Genomic DNA, 23,870 nt, shown 5'->3' with positions numbered 1-23,870 from the left:
TTACCAGTAAACACACCCATCTCTTAGCAACAGGCTAGCAACAAAAATTCTTATTGATCAAAAAACATAAGATTTCTTCTGCTCTTTCGAAATACTACTTATTTTATACTTAATAATTGTTTAGTTAGTGAATTTTGTAGAAAAGTTAATTCTTTTTGTCATTAGTTTTAAATATTTTATTCAACACAAAAGTAAAAATCTCGATTTATACTTTGTTGCAGTTCGTTACCAGTAGAAAACGCTCATCTCTTAAAACCAAATTAATAAGTTTTATAGTTTATAAAACATAAGCTCTTTCAAAAATAATGCTTACCTGATTAGATAGAAGACATTTGCCGTTGCCAAATTTTGCAAAGGTAAAAATCTGATGTTCACTTCGTGGCACTTGGTAACCAGTAAACACACCCATCTATAAGCAACAGGTTAGCAACAAATATTATTATTGTTCAAAAAACATAAGATTTTTTCTGCTCTTTTGAAATAGGCCTACTATTTATCTTACACTATTTAACAAGAACTGTGCAGTTGCTGAATTTTGCAGAAAAGCGTTGTGTTTTGTTTGTTTTTAATGGTAAATATATTGTATAAGAGACATTCAACACAAAAGTAAAAATCTGATTTATACTTGGTTGCAGTTCGTTACCTTTAGAAAACACTCATCTCTTAAAACCAAATTAATTATAGGTGTAGAGCAGTGTTTCCCAACCCTGGTCTTCAAGGCACACTGACCTGCATGTTTTAGATGCTCCCCTGCATCATCAGCACACATGATTGCAATTGATGGCTGATTAACAGGGTTTGCTGATTTGCAATCATCTGAATGGGGTGTGTTGAAGCAGGGGAACATCTAAAACATAAAAGGTCAGTGTGCCTTGAGGACCAGGGTTGGGAAACACTGGTATAGAGCAATAGGTGCCTTGCATGCATTGCATGGAAGCATTGAAAAACAGTGTAAACATTGGTGTATATGCTATGACAAAGATGGACTTTGTTTATTACAGGTTACTTCTGAAAGTGTTTGATTTCACTCGATTTTATTTTGGGCTGAGTAATAATGCTGTACTCAAATGCACCCCAGATTTTTAAATAAAAATAAATAAATAAGTAAAATTATAAGATTATTTTGATTCCCCAATAAAATATAAGGCTGCAGTGATTTGATCTAGCAATTAAACTATAATAAATAACCAGGAGGTGAAACATGACAAACTATGGCTCAGTTCACCCAAGTGAAAAAAAAGTATACTTTAGTATATTTCAAACATACTTAAATTTGTGAAAGTACAGTTTAAGTATACTAAGTATTAAGTGTACTACCTATAAGTATATCTGAAGTATACCAAAAGTATACTTGTACCAATTTTGAAATTAAAACTTTAAACACACTTAAACATAATTGCACCAAAATACACTTTTAATATATTAAATAAAAGTATACTTTAAGTGAACTAAATATATTTTTGCCCAAGTGTAAATATGCACTTTCTCAAGTATATTTAAAATATATTTTGTGCATATTTAAAAATATATGCTCAAAATATAATTTTTTAAAATTCACTTAACACTACTTTAGATGATTAATTTCAGTATGTTTTAAATTACATCTCAGTGTAAATTTTAGGCTAATAAAGTATGCCTTAATTTTCTTTATTTAACCAGGTGAACCCCATTGAGATCCAGATCTCATTTTCAAGAGGGACCTGGGCAGAAGTCTGCATCACGCAGTAACCTGATTACAAAATAAAACTAATTGATACATATGCATAAGTATGTCTTTTAGGCACCTTTAAAGTGTGTTTAATGTAATATGTAGGCATATGTACTTAAAAAGTATGAATTTTTAAGTGCCTTCATAATCTTTTACTATTTATTAAAATTGCATACAATAAAAAAAAAATTATCATGATGTAATTTTTAAGAAAGTACCCAATACATTTTCAGATGTGTGATGTAAATCCTGATAATCGGCATTAGCTCCAGTTCACACTCCAGACCAGATGGTGGCGGTATTGCACACTTTCATTTATTTAAAAAAACGCCACAAAGAGTAGAAAAAACTTGAACGCAGGGAAGATAACAAGCGCTGTTCAAATTCGACATTTTTACTGCATAATATAGGCTTCAAAGTAGAGGGCCTTGACAATAGTTACTAATTTTGGTAAATTCAAGCTGGTGACGTCAGGTTACATTGTGTTGCATTCAATGTTATTGGAAAAAAGAGATTCCGATAACAAATCGGACATTAAGCGCAAATCGGACATGCGCTTAATGTCCGATTTGCCATAACTATTTATTGAATTCATAGTCGCCACCTGGAGTGGCAACAGAGGTGGCAAGGCTCTCATTTGGGGTGGCAAATGCCACCCCAGTAGATCCGCCCCTGAGTGGAATGGAAATTACGTTTTCAAAATATGTTTCATAGCTAAATTCCAAAAACGGTGACATGCTTTCATATCCATATCACGTTAATGGCCCTCAGAAGTCCCATAGTTAGTCTGCAGAGTCTGCCTGTGTCTCATGAAGTTTCTTGGTCCAGGAACCCCAACAGGCAGATAAAGGATAAAGTTATGGGGGAGTTTGAAAGAGGGTTAGAACAATATCCTAAGCTTTGAACACACACAGACACTCTTCATCCAGTCCAACTGAGTTTGATTTATCTTCCAATAAGATAAACTATGTAAAGAATCTCTAAACCTACCTGTGTGTTATTGGTGGAACTCATTTCAGTTTGACTGAGTGGCTCGTTGTTCCTGTGGTGAATCCGTTGGTACAAAACCATGACAGGAAGAGTCAGCTTCTGACCTTGTGCATTTCAAGGAGTGGATGGAGACAAAGCTGTAATTGACATCATCAAATTTCATGTTCATGTCATGAAATGTCATGTAACTGGCACTAAATAAAAATGCACATCGTACCTTTCAGATTATTTGTAAAAACATAAAAAAATGCATTCAAAGCCGTTCATCGTTTTTCTTCCATTTCACCACTATATGCTCTCTTACGAATAAATAACATTGCTGTTTTCCCTGAGAAAGTGAAGCTTTCTCTCCTGCCACTTGGTGCTGACAGAGTAGCGATGTCCATGAATGGGTCGATCCTTTATCTCCTGGGATTCAGAGGCGCTTCATGGGCCCCAAGACCTTGACTGTCTGCAAAACAAGGCTGAATTGGTGAGAACCTGAAGGGAGTAGTGTCTCTATAGGGAATCTGTTTCCCCTGTCTGCTACAATTTCAGATACTCCATAACCAGAACTGTTTCATGGGATAACGTGAATGGTAGTGCTTTTTTTTTTTTATCTCCTTTTTTTGTAATGTTTAATCAAATGATGCTAAATTTTTTGAAATTCACTTCTGGATCCTCCAAAAGGAGAAATATATTCCTTATAAATAAAGGCCTTAATTAGTTTCAGTAGTAAGTAAAAACTTTTGATGCACTACTATTAAATTTTAATCCTGTGTTTAAAACTACCAGTAGATTTGCAAACTTTCTTTTAACTCCTTTTAGGCTACGCTGTGTTAAATATGTTGCGTTTTCTGTAAAATGCTTCGTAGAAATGTAGATGTAATTTTTCAACACTTGCAAGCTATGTTGTGTGCTATTAGTTGGCAGCATTAGTAGAGAAAACGACACCTAATGGTCCACCATTAATCTGCGTTTGTTTCCAGTTAAATCCTCCCTTTATGCTTGTTTTTGCTCTGACTTCTCAAAGTTAAAGATGTTCAACAAGCCACCCCAAACCTGCCTTCTGCCTTCCTGAGCGGTGAACATTTCAAATCCTCAAGGACACATCAGCCGCCTTTTTTCTTTTTTTTTTTATCATTTCAGTGCCCCACTCCTCCGTTAGTGAGAAGAAAAAGGTGGGAGGATGTTACTCCCATCCGCCAGAGCTTGACCCAAACTAAATAGGCAGCTCAGAGACGTCTGACCGCACAGGTGTTCACGCCGGCAAAAGTGAAACATGTTCTTGTTGATCCTGCTCTGGAGCTGCTTTGGTCCTGCAGTAACAGGTCAGGCTGAGGTGGCGTATGCCCATATCTGGCTTTGTTTGTTCTGCAGCTCTTCTGATCTGATCCCCACATGTTCCAGCTTCCGCAGCGCATCGGGATGGCCCCTGCTTTGTGGACGACTTGGTAGCGGCTCTCCATGACGCCACTGGGAAAGACGGTGAACTTCTAGCCAGCAGTCCGGCTTCGTTTGGGATCTGCAGTGAATCCGACAGTTCACCCCGATCAGTCCTATCAGAGCTCAGCGTGGGAATACGAAGGAACGACCGAAAAGGCGTGGAGGTTTTGGATCCGGCTGCAGGTATCGGCATTTACAATCTATGACCGTTTTTTTGTTTGTTTGTTTTTTGTTTTTTTTTTAACAAGATTTTATTATTTTTGTCATGCTTGCATGTTTTTTCTCCACTAGTGCTTGTGTCAGACGAAGATGATCAGGAAGGCCTCATGGTAACCTTTGACCTCCCGCAATCCCAATTATTGAAGCTGAAACCGGTGCTGGTCTTAGCATTTAAAAGCCCCCCTACAGACGGAGAGCTGGGCGTCACTTTCTCTAGTCAGTCTCTGCAGCCAAACACACAGGTACAGAAAAAAAAAACACACTCTGTTGTAAAAATGTGTGACATTTTTTATGTGTTAAGAAAATTACCCATATCATGGCAAGTCCAAGAGTATTTGAGACCTCAAGCAGAATTACATGAAACTGATCACCTAAAAAAATATTAAATTTTTTTTCTTTACAAATTTTTTTTCCTACATTTTTTTATGCCTTAAGAAAATCAAAATGCATGAAAGGGTTAATGCATGGTTCACTAGCAAGTTAAATTATGCAGACTATATTGCAGAATTAACTTGATCATCACATTATGTAACAAAAAATACAACATTGAGTAAATTGCAGAAACTGAATGTTTGTTTTGTTTGTTTGTTTGTTTAGTATCCATTTAGTCATATAAGTTGTAACCAGTGTACAGTGTTTCAATGCAGACTAGTAAAGCTGGGGCTTTTTAAAATTATTTTTCTCTTCAAAGTTAATTATTTTTAATGAGCATCAGAAAACGTTCTGCGTTTCGATATTAAATTATGGAATGACTGATGAATTAATATTTTCCTTCCTAGAATATATGTCAATTTAAAAAAAGAAAGAAAGAAAGAATACATTTTATTAAATTAGCATGTTTATTTTTAATTGGGTCATTCTGAAGTTCTTTTGGGAAACCCTAAGCAGCAGCAACTTAGTCTGAGATTCATCTTATTGTTTTTTGAATTTAATACCAATTATTTTCCCCGAAGTTGCAGGTTTCACTGTGTTCTGACCACAAGGTTGTTGTTTGTTTTTTTTTCTAGTCTGCTTGCTTTTCAGGGAGGACGTTGTACATCCTGCTAACAGGAAAATCATCTGAGGGAAATGTTGAACAGAAGTGGAATATTTCTGTTCAGGCAAAATCCCCCAGCACGAGTAAGACATACTGCTTATTTTTGTTTTCAATGTCTCGTGTGTCATCTTCGACCTCGTCACGGTTTCCTGTCATGCAGGAGAAAACCTGAAAGACGTCCTTATTGGTGGAAAATCAGGAAGCGACGTTCGCCTGACCCCAATTCTGCTTTTCGCTGCAGAAACAGGAACCGATACGAGGCTGGTTTGGGTTTCATGTTCCTTCTTTCAAGTGATGTGGTGCCGGACCGAATTCTCATTGTCGTCTCTGTCTCAGACATGCAAACGGGTCGGGTTCGTCAGCGGCCTCCTCCCAGACAACTTCTCTCTCCTTCCTGTGTGAGCTGAGACGCTTCCTTGATGCCGGCCTGCCGCAGCAACACGCCGAGCCCCCTCTGCTGCGGCTCGACTCCCTGCAGGCCCTTCCTCCCCTGGCTCTTGGCCTTTCCACCAGCGAGACCCTGCTGGCGGAGATCATTAACTCCTCTGCCCCGACAATCTTTTCCTTCAGCAGCTGGAGCTCCAGCTTCCCGGTCCGTCCTGGACAGCTGGCCCTTTCCCCTGCTCTGCTTGGGGAGCTGGGGCAGAGGCTGGAAACGAACGAGCGGCAGATAAGAGAGTTGATAAGGCAGGGAATGGTGCCTCAAACAGCATCGGAGAAGCTGGAGAGGCTGAGGCAGCTCAGTGCTTTTCAGAAGCAAGATTCGTCAGCAGAAGGTGTGCAAAAGCATCAGCCTCTCGTTTACATTGTTTGAGCCTGATATCAAAACAATAAATAAATAAAACGACAATATCTTATTTTCTGCTCCAAACAGGAGAGAGCCAGTACTGCGCTTTCCTCCTCCTGAAGGCCCTGCAGATGGTGACCCGTGCGTACAACATGCAGAGAAAGCTGAGGGCCACCAGAGCAGGCCCTTCAACCAGGGGCCCCATCTGTGGGCTCGGGAGCCTCACTGTGTCCCTGGAAAAGCTCGTCTTGGGTCCCCAGAGTGCCGACCTCAACAACTGCCGCGGCTCGTGCGCGATCCCGCTGATCAACGGCAACAACCACGCCGTCCTGCTCACCTACCACACCGAGCGGGGCGACGTGAACGAGCGGGGGCCCTGCTGCGTGCCGCTGGCCTACGACCCCCTGGAGGTGATAGACTGGAACGACGAGGGCAGCTTTCTCACGAGCAAGCCGGACATGGTGGCCAAGGAGTGCGGATGTCGCTAAAAGTGTTTCGGAATGCCTGAGCTGTTGTTCTCCAGAGAGAAATAAGTGTTTTGTTTTTGTTTTTTTAATTTTTGCTGCATGCAGTATTTAAATGGTGCAGTAAATTCATATTATTTACATAGATTTCTTTAGATTTTACTTTCAAGTAAATGTTGCATGATGCACGTCATATATATATATATTTTTTTGTCTTACAAGCACAGTCAAAGATAAACAGTAGTTAAATGATAATGTATTAAAAACACCATCTTCAAAGCCAGTATGTGTTTTTTGGGGGGGTTCTTTGTCATTTATTCTGGAGTCTGATAAAGAAACATGTAACTTAGCTTCATGTTTGTGTTTCACTCGTTAGCTTTCGGTTTCAAGATTGCTTTCCTCCCTATTGGCTTTTTTCTTCTTCGTATTGCTCCGACCTCTTCGGATCCCCACCAACTTGTGACACTGTCCCATATGGAAAACTGAGGGCAGAAAATAGGAAACAACATTGATTCTAAATGGCAAGGCAAGTTCACATTACGGATATAATATTAAAGCATGATGAATAATATAATACTCTGAATAAAAATGATCTCTAGACAAGTGATGGCCAGATGTGGGTCAATGATAATCACACCAAAACTACAAACTTCAGCAAAGTTACAGCTTTTCTGTGCTGATGTGAGACAGATTAGAGTGTGGAAGAGGCATTCAATAATGATTTAACATAAAGTTACCATCTATTCTCCTACATGAAATTATTTTATAAACATAAAATAATGTAAAAAGTAAAAAGGTTTTTAGTAAAAGTCTTTTTTACTTCATTTCAGGTATTGGCAGTACTTTTGTAAAAGTCTGTCTTGACATGAGTTTAACTTCCTAATTTTGTCCTTTAACACTTTTCAAGAAATGTTACCTTACAAAATGCATTATGTTCATGTTTTCTTTTACATTTTATCAGGTTAAGAAATACCAACTAATACAAAAATAGTGTTGTATTTTATATAAAACAACAACACAAAACAAGATAGTGCTTTATTATAAAGTGAAAGGAAAATGATCTGACTCCAGCTGCAAATCTTTTGGGGAATGTAAAAAATAAAATAAAATAGTGAAATAAGATGCATCAAATTCCTTTCATTCCACAATTACACACTAATTAGTGTTGGTTTAGCACGAACAAAATACCAACAAAATATACTGAAGTGTGATTTTGTAACGTGATAGTCTGTGAAATGGCTTAACGATTGTGAATATTCTACTACTGTGAGTAATGTACTGCCATCAAAAGGATGAAAATAATCCACTTTCAAGCTTTGTATGAAATGTATCTATAGAACCCCTAATCCTAAATATCTTTGTTTAGACAGAAAGAGTTACATGCAAAGGATCAGCATTGGAGAGACAGATCCTACCTCAGGTAGAGTACCTGTCTGGAGACAGTCAACCAGATACCCGATACCCGTCTCCTCCACAAAATAATCCAGAGCTTCTAAAACACACAAATATAAAACACCCTCAAGTCTGCTGAAACAAACTAGTTAAAGATTAGACAGAAACTATCATGTGTTGTGTTTAAAATAAATAATACACTAAAGTATTAGTCGTAGCAGAACTGACTAAATATCTGTGTTGTGGTTGAACCTATTGTTGAAATAAGTAAAAAAAAAAAAAAAAAAAACAACAATCTGACAGCCTGAGATTGAACCATGTGTGTACATAAAATGAATAAAAGTGATGGCAAGCGAGCACTCACCATGTACTTCAGTTACTCCTGAGCTCACCAGAAGCACAACCAGCGCCACCACCAAACAGCGGTTCATCGTAAATCCCTTCCATGGATTTGGAACGTCGTTCAAATTTTCAATGGACAGAATCCGCTCGTAAGACACTGCGGAAAGACGGAAACGCGTCAGAGAATTTGGAGTGGCGTCCACACACCCAGATGGCTGTTCATGGTGCACATTAGTATTACTTCTGATGTTTTTTTCTTTATTCGCTCCAGGCCTAACTTCTGAATTCTGAGAATTGGGATGAAGCCTTGGTCCAAACTGAATCTGTTTTAAAAACAAAGTCTCAAATAAGTACATTGTTTTTCCTTTTGGCAAACCATGTTTCAATGTACAATTTAAAAGGTCTAAATCGGGGCCTGCAAACACATGGAGCTATCAAAATTTGCTGGAAGGACCTCACAGGTTTGCTATACGTTAGCCATCAGAAAGTAAACATACCTGAGTTTCCCTTTGCAAAGACGCAAGGGTCGGAAAAGTTATGATCCCTGTTTTGAGTCGAGTAGAGGGAAGTGTCACACAAACCCTTCAACATGCTCCTGAGCTTCTTGACTGACAGCAACAGAAGAGAGGCGCGGGGGCAGGGGGTGAAAGGAAGACGACATTGATAGCGCTCCCTAATACTTACTAACAGTTGGAGAAGTGTGCCAAAAGTAGGAGTAGCATGCCGAGCCTCAGGCACGTGCAGAGGGGGAGATGGGGGGGCTTGAGCACCTGCCCTTTTTGCTCCTTGCCCCCAAGTGCCCTTTTGGTCAAATTTTTTATTTTTTTATTTTTTTTGGTATTATTTCCTAAGCCCTCTTCTGACACATAAAAACATGTACTAACATTCTTTGCTTTTTTTGTTTCTTTTTTGTACAACATAATAAGCCGGTCACCTTGTTACCTTTGACCTTTAGGCCGTGACGCATGACGCAGTTGCCTTTTGCGCAGTGAGATAAGGCGGCTAACTGCGGAGCTCAACTAGCGAATGTTCCAGATTACAGAACAGCTTTTGGTGAATTATATTAAAAAAAACGTTTTTGGTGAATAAAGTGGAGTAGACTTGCTACTTGTAAGATGACGGAAAAGATTGAAATATCGTTTCTGCTTCAGCTTGTAGTCGCGGTTTAAGCAGAGAGGTAATGAAATACAACAGACACTGACAGGCCTCTGCGTCTGCCTTTCTCTGAAGAACTACTGAGCGGGAGGAGACAGCCAGGTGAGGAGAAACTGTTCTTATCTATCGATTCACTATTTWTATCATACAGACATTAGGCTGTTGCTGTTGTGCTATTAGCTAGCTGCTAGCTAACGACTTTGCTAGCAAAGCAAGATAACTAAAGAGCTTCTCCCCTGTATCTTTAATGATATCAGTCATTCTTCAGTATCGCTTTTGCAATAAGGGCACATCGCCCGTCCAAAACCGATCATCTCCATAATGGATATATGTCTGATCTTCTAGTTTAATTTGCTGCCTAATGTAGTTATATAAATGTATCTTGAAGGAGAATATCACTTAAATAATAATACAACAAGGATATTCATTTAGAATTAAAAATAACTCACCCTGAATTACCATGATAGATATAATGTATGTAATAAAAGTGACATTAATGAAGGTGAAAAAACTCAATCCAGACTTTAAGTTTAGGGTCTGGTTCGCACAGTATTAAGTTAAATTTGTTTCTCAATTATTCAATGAAAAAAAAAAAAAACCTCAGTTAAGTAAAATAAAATTGTAATCAAAACTTTTGGACTTGTAATGATTCCTTAAAAAAAAAAAAGTTTTGTTCAAAAGATTTTTTTTAATTCACTCATTTTTTACCAAACATAAACATTTATTTGCACACATCATAAATCTTTTGTTGTGATTTTAGGCCCTGCTCAAGACGTCATATGGGAATCACAAGCAAAACTTTGAGTCACAACCAAAAACTTAGAATAGCAAGAAAAGATTTCTGACAAGCGCAAATAAGTTTGTTTTGCAAAAAAAGTTAACTTCATGAGTCAAAAATGTGTGATTTAAATTTTTAAAAAAAATTTTTTTTAAGCAAAACTCAGTAGGCTTTTCTCATGGTGACATGCATTAACAATGAAATTTTTACTTTTGTTTTTTTTTTTCGTTTTTCTGCAGTTCCACATTAAAGTTTGATGCGGCTCTGCTTTCCTGAATGGACCATCTTCATCTCCACTGCAGCAAACAGGCAGCTCTTTTTTATAAATTACAATCCACTAAAAGGTTGCATTGTGTCCTTGTTTACATTTTTAATAGTGCAATTCTGTAAAGACAAAATATGTCTGGTCTAGCTCTGATTTACATATCTTGCTAAATTGCAGGTTTGAATATTGCAATACTTTCCTATAACAAAATAGACCTGCAGAAAGAAATTACTAATAAAATATCTTACATAGTGTTATGCTCTATATGGAGATGTTCATTAGCTTTGATGGTATATGTCACATTTTGGAAATTTATCATTGTTTATTAAACTCTGAAAGCTGAGTGGCTTTGCTAATATTCTGTCCTAGAATGCGGTTAGATGTGCCCTTTTTTTGTTGTTGTGCACCTGCCCCTTTAGTGGTCTCTGCACGGCCCTGCCGAGCCTCACACCGCTATTCGTACCCCTTGAACAATTTCACAATTTCTTATTATGCTACAGCCCGAAACATTAACATTTTTATTGGGAGCGTTGTTTAATAGAGAAATCAATTACAATTCTCAAGTCTCACCATAGAGGCTCAGTTGGTTTCAGGTCTTCGAGCCATTCTAACACATGAATATTCAGTGACAGCTCTAGCTTTATGTTTAGGGTCATTGTTCTGCTGGAAAATGAGCCTCTTCATCGGCCTCAAGTCTTTGTCAGACTCTGACAGGTTTTCTTCCAAGTATTCTCTGTATCTAGTTTCATCTATCTTACCATCAGCTCTCCCAAGCTGCACTTTTCCGTTTTTACCTGCTCAATCACAAAGACACAATATTTCAATAAAACAACATAGTGTGATTTTCGAAGAAAATGGATCAGGACATTGAAAGGACCTCGTACATTAATAAAAGAAAGGCACACAATGTCCCAAACTTTATAGGTCAAATTAATTCTACTTTCTTGATCTACGTATTATTATTATTTTTATTTATTGTTTTAGTTCTCTCAACTTCAAGATTGGGATGTGGGGCACATTTTCTTCCAAAACCCTTTCTGTCAAACCAAGTTTAATGCATGGGTGAACACAAGCTCAGAAAATAACCATAGAGTAACAGAGCTTTTACACAAACAAGAAGTCTCACTTTAAGTTGAACTAGTGTGTGTCTGAGTCGGGTGTAATTTTGGTCAAAATATGTTTGTCCTTAAGTTACTTGCATTCGGTTTTTCTTTAAATAAGAATAGTTACACTTTATAATATTACTTAACTCATAAAAGTATATTTTTCCAACATGTTTCTCTTAATAAGGTTCAACACTATTAAAACAGCATGTCATTTACCATAGAAACAGATCTATTTAGAGACACTGCAAAACAAACTAAAAGGGACAATTATAGAAGTAATATTAAACAGTGTCACGGGATAATTTAAATGGTCTGATTGTCTTGTCCCTATACGTCACAATTATCGGGACACTCCCCTGACTGATAACCGCAGCTCGCAGCCTTGACTCTGGCATCAGCCGACGAGGAGAGGAGACGGAGCGAGCAGCCTGTGGCGGACGCTGGCCGGATGGTTAAATCCAACCTACAGACGATTTTGAATAGTCATTGTTTTGTAAGAGAAAAAGAAAGACCCGAGATGCCTGTTATTGAGCAGTCCAGTAATAAACCGGAAAGGTATGTCGGTGTCAGCTGTTTTAGAAAAAAAAAAGCTAAACGCTAAGTTCTAAAGCTGCGGCCTAAGCAAGGTGTACTACTGTCTATTTACTGGAACGACTGGCACAAGTCATGTATGTTGTTCACAATAACACGATTTTTTATGGTATTTGACGCTCCTAAACAGTTGTCAGGATTTTTTTATTTAACAAAAGTTTATAAATGATATATAAACGTATAATTGATACAGTTCATTACAATTTTAAATATATACTGTACATTGGTAACCAGCAATTAGACAGAAGTCACGTAACGTTGTTGACAGTCTATTAGCTAGCTAATGCTAACGGAATGGCTAATACATGAAACGCAACTGAAATGTGTTAGCCCGATGCTAAGTGCTACACGTTAGCTGTTTGGAGCAAGATTAGCTTTGAATTTATTTTTAATCGTCAAATCAAAAACATTTAACGCTTAAATAATTAAATTGTAATTTAGTCGCATGGCGGATACGGATAAAATTCTTCATTTTAAGCCAACTTTACCTATCCTTCATGGGGTTATGTCATCGATGTTGTTTTTGTCGCTGCCATGATAATGTTATTCTTAATAGTTGACACAAAAACATAACAGTTTCGTTAAATTGTATAGTATATCATGCTGCTGTTGTATGAAAACACTTAGAAAAGGATTATTTTATTTACTTTTTATGCCAACCGACTTCGTGATGAGTCGTGTTTTACCCCCATCTGTCTCACATGCTTACAAGTGTTTGGACATTTTCCGAAAATCCCATTTAAGGCAGATTTATTTTGCAACTGGCCAATCAGGCGAAGGTGCTGTGATTATTTTAAGCAACCATTGTCTCCACCTGATTCTGATTCGGCGTCTACAGTGATCGATATTCACTTGGTTGGTGGATTATAGGTGTCAGGGTTAATTAAAATGTTAACAGGGCAGATTAGCTCACTTATGTCTTTATCCGGAATCATGAGTTATGCTTTACTGGTACGTTTTTCCTGTTCTGTGTTGAGGCGTTTATTTAGATTTTATTCAGGCGGTCTGTCCAGTTCTGACGTCTTTTAAAGCTCTCGAAGGAAATTTCCACTGCACTGCGAAAGGGGGTGGCATAGAGGACTCTGAGACAGCTAATGATACACAGTGTACATTTGCTCTTAGATGGTACAATTATTATTATTATCATAGCTTTAACCTTGACCAATTATTCCACTGGATGTATTGATGAGTTGTGTAACATTTTCAAATGTCAGATGTACATTTTCAAAACACTGTTAGTTTGTACTGATGGACATCAAATGAACATTGATTGTTTATAAAGGAATAAGTGTCAGCTGATAGTTTTATAATGACTATTTCTCAATCATGCCAGCTTTATTGCCTTAAAGATTTGTTTTATTGCCATCAGTTTGTTCGCTGAGTCAGATTGGGGTTATGTAACCGCTTGTGGTACATGCCAGAGCTTTTTTTTTTTTTAATTGAAATTAAGTAGTGCTTAGATACACAAGTGTGTCTGAAGGGTTGAGCTCACATTGAGTAATTAGGATTTTGTGGCTTATTTCTATTCTCCGATTTTGTCAGGTCAATTTTTGTTCCTATTTAAGAACTATGATAAATGCAGTAAACTCTATGAATTTGGTTTAATTTTTTGGCAAATAAGTTTTATGATTTTCTAAATTTATTATAAAGTATATACTAAAAATACATATCCTGTTTCAAAGAAAGACAACCTGAAATGTGCTTGGGTTGAATGTGTCTTTCTGTGCTCGAGTCCCTCGAACAAAAGCTGTTGGTCTGAAGCAGAGGTGAGCGCTCCCTGAGTGGGTCAGTTTGGGCTTTTATCCATTACAGTCAACAACTCTAGTGGGTGCGGTAATCATGTAGCTGAGCGGTCCCACAATCAGAAGGGTGGCGCGACGTGATCTGTGTGCAACACGAGGTAAAAATAGTGGAAGTCAAAGCTCTTTTGAATGTCTGATGCTGTCCTTAAAATGCCAAATCTGCTCAGCCGCTGTAGTGTGCTTACAAGCAGCAGGTCAGATTATTGTAAGGCAGTCACTGTTGAGATGCTGTGATATTGACTAGAAGTCATGTCTTGCTCCCCATGTGTAAATCTCTAAAAGAGGACTTTTGAAATCTCTAAAAGTGTCACACTTTTGAAGTGTGACAAGTGCAACTAACAGTCTCTGGTGGGTTTTCTGTAGACTGGAGACTGTAGATGCTTACCTTACCTTAATTCTCAGATTTTCTAAAGGCTGTAAACATTGTCCAAATCCAGCAGGTTCTCTAACAAACCGAGGTTCAAAGTTCAAACGAATAAAAGGAGCACCATGACTTTTGCTCCGTCCCTAATTTCTATTATCTGCAGATATGTCAGAAAGAGTAGTTTCCTTTTCTTTTTTTTTTTTTGGAGCTTTATATCCGTGAATGTTCTCCAACTTCATTTTTAAACACGCCATTGTGGTGGAAAACGGCTAACCTTAAATCTTTCCTCAATGACAACATTCCACATGAGAGTTGTTATGTCTGGTGTGTTCACTGGTGGGGGGAAATACGATTTTGAGTTTCTAATCTGATTGAGTCTAACTCTTAGCTTAAAACCTTCAGATAAAATGATATTTTATAAAATCTGATATTGTAACATTGTCAGCCATGAGAATGGGTGTTTGCTGGTTTTAACACATCTATTCCAGATGCAGCACAGCTGTGACATTTGTGTTCTAGAGCATCTTTGTGGTGCTGCTAATGGATCCCGTTCCTAATCCCTAACAGACTGATCTTCACGAACGGTGGAAAATAAATGTGATAACACAAGCATTAGTGCTAAAAGCCAAGCTGAATCAAAGAGCTGGATGGCATTTTTCCATTTGTTGAAAAGTGGAGCGACCTGTTTAGTCAAAGAATAAAGTAGGCCGATGGTCAGACCTGCAGGACGTCGTCCCTCGATAGTTTCTGGAATAAACTGAATGTACCACAGGAAAAATGGCAAAATGGAGGTTGGTTTGGTGGAGTTAGTATTTGCTTTTATAGTTTTCTGTCTTAAGCATAGGAACATTTTTTTTTGAAAGTATGGACATATGTTTGTTTTCTGACTTTAATTTTGTTTTCTACAGGAAATCTAGATTCAAAAAATTAAGTAATTTAGTATAGGCTTTTGTCTTAACGTTGATTTCCCGCAAGTCCTTTTTGACCTCAGCGGTTTGTTTCTAAGTGCCTGAGAAACTCTAGATAAGGGAGCTTTTTTTCTGCTTTTTAGACGGCTATAAGTGACGGTTTAAACTTGACATTTAGGTCCAAAAACTGGAGGCTTAAAGCCTTCAAATAATTAGCTTACAATTTTAGACATGCAGCAACACATTTACGTGTTAGACATTTTAAAATTGAGTTGATCAAATTCAGCCCAAATGTCAAAAAACGGTGAAATGGGCTCTTACAACTGGATTTATGGAACATGCAGATAATAAATCCCCACTGCTGTCTACTAGAGGATAAAACATTTATATTTAAAACATGTTAAGTGCAACAAAAACAACTTTGAATACCCAAAGTGTGAAATTTTAAAATGAAAAATTTGTAGGAACCCTGAGCATAGCAGTAAGTTTCAATAGAAGAAAAAGGTAATTCAAGTCTAAAGAAATGTATTCAGTTTGCAGTTAATATTTCACTGAAAGGTGACTCGCTTAACTGGGAACTCTTATTTTTAATTGGTCATCACAGAAGTGGCACATAAACCAACTTTCTGTCTGGGATGTTGATGTGCTTGTTTCAAATTTCACGAGTCATCATATAGAAGTGTGCGTCTCTTTTGAAAAGCACAGTCGCTGATTGAACTCTGCCCGCCACGTGTTACCCGGTGTTTATTAACTTAAGTTGAGCAAATGTTTTACAGTCGTATATCTCTCCGTTGTGCAATAAACTCAAAACCCCCCGTCTGCATTGCACGTTTGGTTTGTGAGCGTCTGAGTACTTCACTTACGATGGCTCCGTCTTTGTGTGCGTCTGTGTCCCTCTCCAGCATCTCCAGTCCCAGGAGGTGCTCCCGCTGTTGCAGTAACCCGTGTCCGGGGCCTCTGTGGTGCTCCTGATGCCCCTCTCCCACCCCTGAAGATCCCAGGTGGGCGAGGGAATGACCAGCGGGATCGCAATCTTTCAGCTACACTATTCTACTCTGTACGTGGAACAGGTTTTTTTTTTTTTTTTTTTTCAGGCAATCCTTTCCTTTTGTGGCGTCTCATCTTTATTTCTCTCCATAGGATGCTCATTTGTTGGTTCTTGAAGAGTCTCCCCCTGCAAACAGCAGAGTGCGTTTCTTGCTCTTTGAGCCCCGCCGCACCGAAGGCAAACATTGTGTCTGGAGGGCTGCGCTGAAGGGGGGAAACCTTTATGTTGAAATCCCTTCTGGAGCTTTGCCTGAAGGCAGCAAAGACAGGTCAGGAGGAGTAAATGCATCTTTCTCTGCATCTGTGCTGGAGCTCAGTTTTTCTTCAACAAATTAAATAGAAGTGACGTTGATCTTTGCTGAAGCTGATTGCTTTTATTGTTTTAGTCTGTGATTAAAGTCATGCCTTTACTGTTTTCTTATCTGTTTGTACTGTACTAATATAATTATAAAATGGGTTATAAAGTATAACCCATTTTATAATGGATTTGGATGCTTATTAGCAATACGTTCTGTTTTCACTCATAAACCTGTATTAGGAGTATTGTGATTACCTCAGAGTTCTTAGTCCTTGAACAAATGTTATTTTTTCTCAACAGTTTTGCACTTTTGCTGGAATTTGCAGAAGAACAACTACAGGCTGATCATGTTTTCATCTGCTTTCACAAGAACCGTGACGACAGAGGTGAGATGATATTTGTGTGGCTTTGGTTTAACTAATAACTATTGCTTAATAATAAACCACCTTGGCTCACAGCAGCAAAACCACTTTTTAAAAATATATTTTATCAGTTTAAACACATTTTGTTTGTGGTATAAAGCTTATTTTTCTGTTTTTTCCTTTGTTTAAAATAAAGTGTTTTTTGTTTAAATAAAAAGTACATTTTAAATTTAATGTTTCTCTTCAGTAAATCACTAAATCCAATTTGATGCTTCCCAAAAGTGGGAGCAAATTATTTTCTGCTTGATGTAGGTTAGATCATAAAAAGTACTTGAAAATAATTTTGTTTAAATGAATTTTAATAACCAAATGTAGCTTTTGCTGCACTACAAACTTGTTTTCTTTTTTTTTGTTTCTAAAGTTGTTGAATTATTTCTATGCATACTCCATGTCGTGTTTTATGTACTTTTGCTCTGAGAGAACTTTATATGTTTCTAAGTGTTGACGCTGTATTGATTTCGCGCTAACGAATGTCTCTTCCCTCGCCGTTTCTCCACAGCATCCCTGCTGCGTACGTTCAGTTTCCTGGGCTTTGAGATTGTTAGACCGGGTCATCCTCTCGTCCCCTCCCGACCTGACGCTTTCTTCATGGCTTACAGCATCGAGCGAGACTCCTCCGATGACGAATAAAATAACGCTGAGCAGTTACAAATGTTTGTTCCTATTTCAATCAACACCAACATCAGTTCTGAAAATGAGTACATTCTAGTCGTTAAGTGTGGTTGAGGTTGGTGGTTTTTCTTTTGTCTTTACATACTGCGTGCTGTGTTTCAGTAAAAGTTGCACTAGAGTTGAGACGTTTAAATAGATCAGGAATGTAAAGCAGAGAGCCTGCATGATATCCGGGCATTACATCCTCACCACCGTTTAATAATGTTCTTGTCCATCCTACCCCTGATTCCTGAATATCTCCATAGTATATTTAAGATAAATTGAAATCGTACTCATGTAAGTAGATGTTTTCATAGTAATTATAAGCTGATTTTTTTTTCTTGATAATTTTTTTAATGTGTGCATGGTTTTAATTTGTATTGATCCACGTGGTAGAGATCTGCATGTTGTAACGACTAAATAAAAGTGCTCACCTTAACGTGTGGTCGGCTGAGTAATGTCGGTGAAAGATTTGACAAAATCAAAGTTTTTAGGTGATGCACAGCATGGGATCAAATTTACAGATGGGCGAGTTTATCATGTGGGTACTATTGTTTTGTAATGTAAAACCAGACGTAAGACATTTTAGACATGTAAAAAAAAAAAAGCATACTGCAGAGAAAGCCAAACCTCTGGCTGGATATTTAACAATTCTTCACTACAGAAATGGTAGAGTTAATTCAAATAGATTGGTTTCCTGGTAGAGACCCGACTATCGAGCCATAAAATATTCACAGGCTTAATCCCAAGGCTAATTTGTCCAGAACCGAGTTTGATGTGTGTTTGGAGTTGATGAATTTCAAGGTAGTCTTTGTATTTTTCATGTCATGCTTGACAGCAGGTACATTGTGCTTCGATTTGAAAGCGAGGAGCAGTAATGAACATGCGTCTTCTTAGGCTGAAGCGAAAGTACCATTTATCACAATGTCAACATTTTCAGCCAGAATTATACAAGCAGTTTGATGGTTACAAAAAGTGTGTTGTGCTTCTTTATATATTTTGTGGAGAGGTGTGCATGTGTTCCACCCTGTGTAATTTAGATGAAACATTAAATGTATTCATCATATACTTTTGTTTTTTTAGATCTGTATTACAATTTGACCCTGTGTGTTTAAAAAAAAAAATACAAGGTTCAAATGCATAATTGAAATAAAGGAGTATGTAAACGTCTGGCCAGCATTGAATAGATGACCATCATTTCTGTTTTAATTCACTGAAAAGCTGACTTTGTCCTGCGGCTACATTCAGGGAGGTAAAGCAGTGTGTTCTTGCTTTGCATTGTAGCAGCATTTCTGTTGATTTATTGGTGAGAATAAATGCAAATTGGATATTAAAATGCATGAGATCACTAACGGGCTTGCTCAGTTAAGGATCTCATCCCTAATATTTATTTTAACAAGTTAAAATTTTTATCAGACCAGTTTACATCAATATGAACAGAGGAACTAAAGGAAGGATGAATCTCTCTGAAAGTATTTTGTCCTCTGCACCTGACGGATTCTAAAAAAAGAAACATCTGTATAAACTCAGCTCAGGATGTTGGAAAGCTGCATAGCTGCACCCATTACCGTTTCAGAATCGGTAAATGGCAGATACTTCAGACACATGCAGTCCTCCCAGTCCACACCAGGCTGATCCTGGTTCAGTCCCACCTCTGCCAGCTTCATCACCAGCAGGGCTCGCTTGACGGTCAGCCAGTTCTGCACAGCCGTGACCGATAAGGAGCCTCCGTGGCCGGATAAGGAAACCCGGGGCCCCCACAGGAGCACCTGCAGCGTGGCTATTATGTCCGTCATCTGGGGACCGTTCTCGCTCTGAAGCAGAGAGGACAAATGAAGGAGCCCCGTTCGGTATACAGACAGAGTAGGGTCTTTGTGGGTTTCCTGAGGGCGCAGGCAGAAATGAATTAGGGCTCCCATTTGGCATTTAATGGAGGTCAGAGCCTGAGGGGCCGAAGCAGCAGACTGTGGCGTCACTAGCACACGAGGACAGCCATATTTCCTCCACAACTCCTGCACCCAACCAATTTGACCATCCCGTTCCAGCACATCTCCCCCTTTACATCTCTCCCTGCCGGGCCAGACCAGAAGGATCTCTTTGGGTCTGAGCTCAGCTGCAGCAGCACTGTTGCTGTGCAGGTGGTGTAAGCCCATTAAGACCTGCAGCACCAGAACACACACCTGTCTGTTGTAATTCTGACCGTCACTGGGCTGCACCAAGCAGCTGTCCTGAACAAAGTCCTCCAGGGTGGCGTGCGGCAGGTCACGTTCCACGCTCACACAGTGTCCTCTCTGAAGGAGAGAGTGAACTGTGAGAGACGTCATGCCGAGACGAGACGCTTTCTCGTCGCTGCCTCCGTCTGGCGGATCAGGAGCCCTGCAGTCTGACTCTCCAGCGGTGGAAAGATCTTGCGTCGCGCTGGTTTTGCTTTCCTTGTTGATGCTCGGTTGAAAATAAGCGATGACATCTTGCACATTCGCGTGCAGGTTTTCTTTGTTACGAGTCGAAGGTGCGTTCTTCGTCCCTTTGCATGCCTACACAACAAACAACGGAACAAAAATGCACTGGTTGCATCAAAGTGTTTTGCAATTCTGTGATAAATGTGACAAAAAAGAGGTCTGTAGCTGCAGCTGGTGTTGCTGTTGAAAGGAAGTTATGTTGGCACCACAATGGTTAGAACATTTGCAAATGCTGATAAAGATCAAGATTGTTTTTAGCGCAATGTGCTTTGTATGTCAGACCTAACTTGCCATGAAAAATATCAAATCATAAAAGACCACATATGAAATAAGAGATTTCCCTGCAATATTACCCTCAAACCAAGCGTCCTCCCGGGGAACTTTGGGCTCTGGAAGCTATAGTAGGTCTTGCCTCCGATCTTCTTTGGCTTGCTGCCCTCACACAGCAGGAAATCCTGAGGCTCATATGAGTCGCAATCCCTTTCTTTCACCTTCAGGATGCTGCGCTCCTCAACGCTCTTAGACATGCTTCGAAGGAAGAGCAGCTGACGATGCTGAATCCTCCCTGAGACAACACGCTGGTCCTCAAAGCTCCCAAAGATGGAGGCTAGGTGCTCATCTGGGGTGTCAAAGGTCAGGTGGGACAGGGGCTGCAAGGGAGAGGGGCTTCTTCTGGCTGGTTCCAAGTCTTGAGTCTCCTCATGCATAAAAGTGTCGGGTATCGGTGCCATCATGTAGAGGGGGTTGTCAAAGTTCTGAGGACGTCTTTGCAGAGGAGAGAGTGGAGAGAGGGAACAGTGCGCAGGTGGATCAATGCCGGGAAGAGAGAGGGTTCGGGTCAGCTTCTTCTTTGGAACAGGAGGTGGCGTGCCATCGGAGAAGAATCTCGTCTGGTGTTTGAACGGATCTGGGGAGCACAATGAGAAGGAACCTTAGATCTAAACAAGAATATAAGAGGAAATAGGCTCTATTCAAGAGTCGCAAATGCTCAAAATAGTTGTACAATCGCGGGGGGGAAAAAAACAGGTTGCAGTGACATTTTTCCAACTTCTGGATCGCTGACACCTTCAGTGGTTTAGATATTCTTCTCTAACCAATTCTGTCAGTATGTTATGCAACAATAAGAACGTCAAATAAGAACATTGTGAACCTTCTTGTCAGACCCTTGGTAATGAGACACTTTTTAATAGGCAGAAAGTGACAGGATTTCCTTTTAAATATTACTTCAGCTGCTTTCATCTCTTTCTGTGCCCTTTTGCTCCTTCCTTTCTTCATGTGGTCAAAACTTTTTCCCTGTGTTTTCCTGTGTGTCCACAGTGTTTCACATAATTTTGTGGACATCTGTAGTTCAATATGTACGGATGAGTTGCTATTGACATTTGATGAAAATTTCCCATTCATCTTTTTTTGTTTGTTTTGCTGCACAGCCTAATCGTACTCTAATCCGACACACATCTTTTCCCTGTCACGCCTCCCAACCAAAAAGCTGCTACATAGATAATAGTTTTTCTTTAATGAAACAAAGATTATTTCCCATTCATCTTGCAGAATGAATGGGAAATAAGCTTCTGTGTTATATAATATTTGCACTTCAGTGAAGAACTAAATAATATATAGATTCAAGTTTCAAAGACAGCTTGAAACATAAAGTACCTTGTCATTTATTAGTAGTATTTTGTGTGGGTTCTACTAATAGAAACAAAAGTGATTAAGTTAAACACAATAGTTTCTTAACTTCTGTCCACCCCTGAATAAATGTGACCAATTAAAAGGTTTCATTTTTACTAGATTTTTGGGATGTTCACACTTTAATATAAGATTCATTTATTTTAGAGCTTTATCTGCTCTAATATAAAGTATATAACACACACAGGTAAGGCACCTATTTACCTAACATGGCCTTGTTTCAGAAAAGACTATTTCTATTTTAGAACTTAAAACACAGGAAGCCCTGCGGTAAAAATGTAAAAAAAATTACCACTGATTTTTTTTATTTACCTTAATTTAATAAACGAGCACTAACTTTTTCAGTTTGAACTTACTACAGTATTTTTATTACTTGTATGTTTCACCTCATATTTTAACTTATTTTATTATTATGACAGCTGGATGACCCGAATTTCCTGCAAAGTTATTCTACTCTGAAGCTCACTTGGAATTTGCTGAAAGTAAAAGTCGCGTAGGGCTACACTTCCTCTCTGTCGTTCTCACGAACTGAAAGACGAACTGAGGAGAGTAGTGAACTACGCCTCCCGTTTGTTCCCCTAATCAACACCAGTCGCCAATTCAGTGCAGAATTTAAATCCTACACAAAATGACGAGTTACAAGCAGTCGTACCGTAGCGCTGGTGGATGGGACACTGGGCTGCATGACAGTCGGTGGGCTCCGAGAAGACGTCGCCGTTGAATGCAAAGCTGGGATGCTGAAACCCAGCGGGGCTGAAAACAGAGTCTGACTCCACACTGGAACGTCTGAAGGCATGCACAGAATAGTTCTCCCATAAAGCGTGCATATCTGCAGAATCATCCTCTGCAGAAATAGTCTGATTTTTGTAGAATATTGTATTTTTTTTTCTACAAGTAAGAACATGCACTGCAAAAATACTTGAACATACAATGACAAATGATCTGTGAAAATATAACTATTGTAAAATGATTTTTTTTTTTTTTTTCATTTTTCCACATTTTCAAAGAAAATCGAATTAATGAGAGTCTGATAAGTACTTTCGCCTTACCTGTGTTGTTTGACGGGCAGTATTGGAGGCTGATCCTTCGCTCTGCTACCAGAAGCAGACGCCATCAAGAACTTAAGCTTTAACACCTCAATCCTTTCCCTTCACCTCAGCAGCATCTCCCTCCTCTGACTTCTAGCACACTAGAAGCTCAGGAGGCCAACTCACCGTCTCTTTTAAAGACTTCCTGTCTGCCTCAGTTTCTGCTTCCTACTATTTCATCTGAATGGTTGCGTATTTCAAAGCGACTCGTCTTTAAAAGGTGTTGCTCGGCTGACGCCTTACTGCGATCAGTTTCCGTCAGAGGTTGAGGTTGGCACCGGAAGAGTTGTCTCTGTACTGAGGGCAAAGCTGCTCTCTGAGCTAACCTCAACGCCGGCAGAAGGAGGAAGAGCAGTTGCAACAGAGCGCCTTCAAGTTGCGCTCGTTTCTGTCTGTTTCTCCCAGGTGCAACTCGCCGGTGTTTCATCCTAAGCTCATGTGACGTTACAGAACTAATTTTATAGGCTTTTGCATCAACTTCATATGCTTCTATGACCTTTTTCTACTGATCAAGTATTAAACTTGGACTGCATGCTGATGCAGTTTGTAGCACTGCTGCCTTGAATCCCAGCCTTGGGGCTTTTTGGTGCCTCTCCCCAGTAAGAGGCCATCACAGGGCATTATAGGGGCAAACAGATTCAAACCTACGACGTCCTTGCTGCAAGGCACCAGTGGTACCACATCGGCAATCGGCCAGAAAACTGCAATCGGTGCACCCTCAGTTTCAAACCATGCAACGGACTGTTAGCAGCCTCTAATAAACAGAGCAAGATTAAAAGACCAAACAGCTGATTTAGAGGCCATGTGAAGACATCCTAATAGATGAGATGACACATGTATCCTTTTTTTTTTTTTTTTTTTTTGTGGTTGAAAATGCTTTAATTCAG

The 23,870-nt window shown here is 39.1% G+C and overlaps 3 protein-coding genes and 1 long non-coding RNA gene across 4 annotated transcripts; 2 read left to right on the top strand and 2 right to left on the bottom strand.

Moving 5' to 3' along the window:
* Window positions 1–3,823: 3,823 nt before the first annotated feature.
* Window positions 3,824–6,908, top strand: amh (anti-Mullerian hormone). Its single transcript, XM_017304206.1, has 7 exons — window positions 3,824–4,008; window positions 4,088–4,306; window positions 4,415–4,584; window positions 5,350–5,461; window positions 5,539–5,638; window positions 5,715–6,154; window positions 6,253–6,908. The coding sequence occupies exons 1-7, from the start codon at window positions 3,960–3,962 to the stop codon at window positions 6,651–6,653; spliced, it is 1,491 nt and encodes a 496-aa protein (XP_017159695.1). The 5' UTR covers window positions 3,824–3,959; the 3' UTR covers window positions 6,654–6,908.
* A 7-nt stretch (window positions 6,909–6,915) lies between these two features.
* LOC103463637 (uncharacterized) lies at window positions 6,916–9,043 on the bottom strand. Its single transcript, XR_533532.2, has 5 exons — window positions 8,861–9,043; window positions 8,605–8,686; window positions 8,386–8,520; window positions 8,045–8,121; window positions 6,916–7,111 (listed from the first exon to the last, which is right to left on the bottom strand). It is a non-coding gene; the product is annotated as an uncharacterized LOC103463637 (long non-coding RNA).
* Window positions 9,044–12,041: 2,998 nt separating this feature from the next.
* On the top strand, window positions 12,042–18,189 carry oaz1a (ornithine decarboxylase antizyme 1a). The gene is given in 6 exon segments (XM_008407119.2): window positions 12,042–12,222; window positions 16,235–16,301; window positions 16,303–16,389; window positions 16,473–16,648; window positions 16,978–17,063; window positions 17,599–18,189. Coding segments are annotated over 6 exon segments (654 nt in total). The 5' UTR covers window positions 12,042–12,115; the 3' UTR covers window positions 17,730–18,189.
* Window positions 18,082–23,252, bottom strand: peak3 (PEAK family member 3). The gene is made up of 4 exons (XM_008407118.2): window positions 22,945–23,252; window positions 22,548–22,681; window positions 20,563–21,116; window positions 18,082–20,284 (listed from the first exon to the last, which is right to left on the bottom strand). The coding sequence occupies exons 1-4, from the start codon at window positions 23,007–23,009 to the stop codon at window positions 19,277–19,279; spliced, it is 1,761 nt and encodes a 586-aa protein (XP_008405340.1). The 5' UTR covers window positions 23,010–23,252; the 3' UTR covers window positions 18,082–19,276.
* Window positions 23,253–23,870: the final 618 nt, after the last annotated feature.

The sequence above is a fragment of the Poecilia reticulata genome, linkage group LG4, assembly GCF_000633615.1.
Source record: "Poecilia reticulata strain Guanapo linkage group LG4, Guppy_female_1.0+MT, whole genome shotgun sequence".
In the NCBI taxonomy this organism is placed as follows: Eukaryota; Metazoa; Chordata; class Actinopteri; order Cyprinodontiformes; family Poeciliidae; genus Poecilia; species Poecilia reticulata.
Note: the sequence above shows the minus strand (reverse complement) of the source record. Positions and strands in the feature narration are given on the sequence as shown.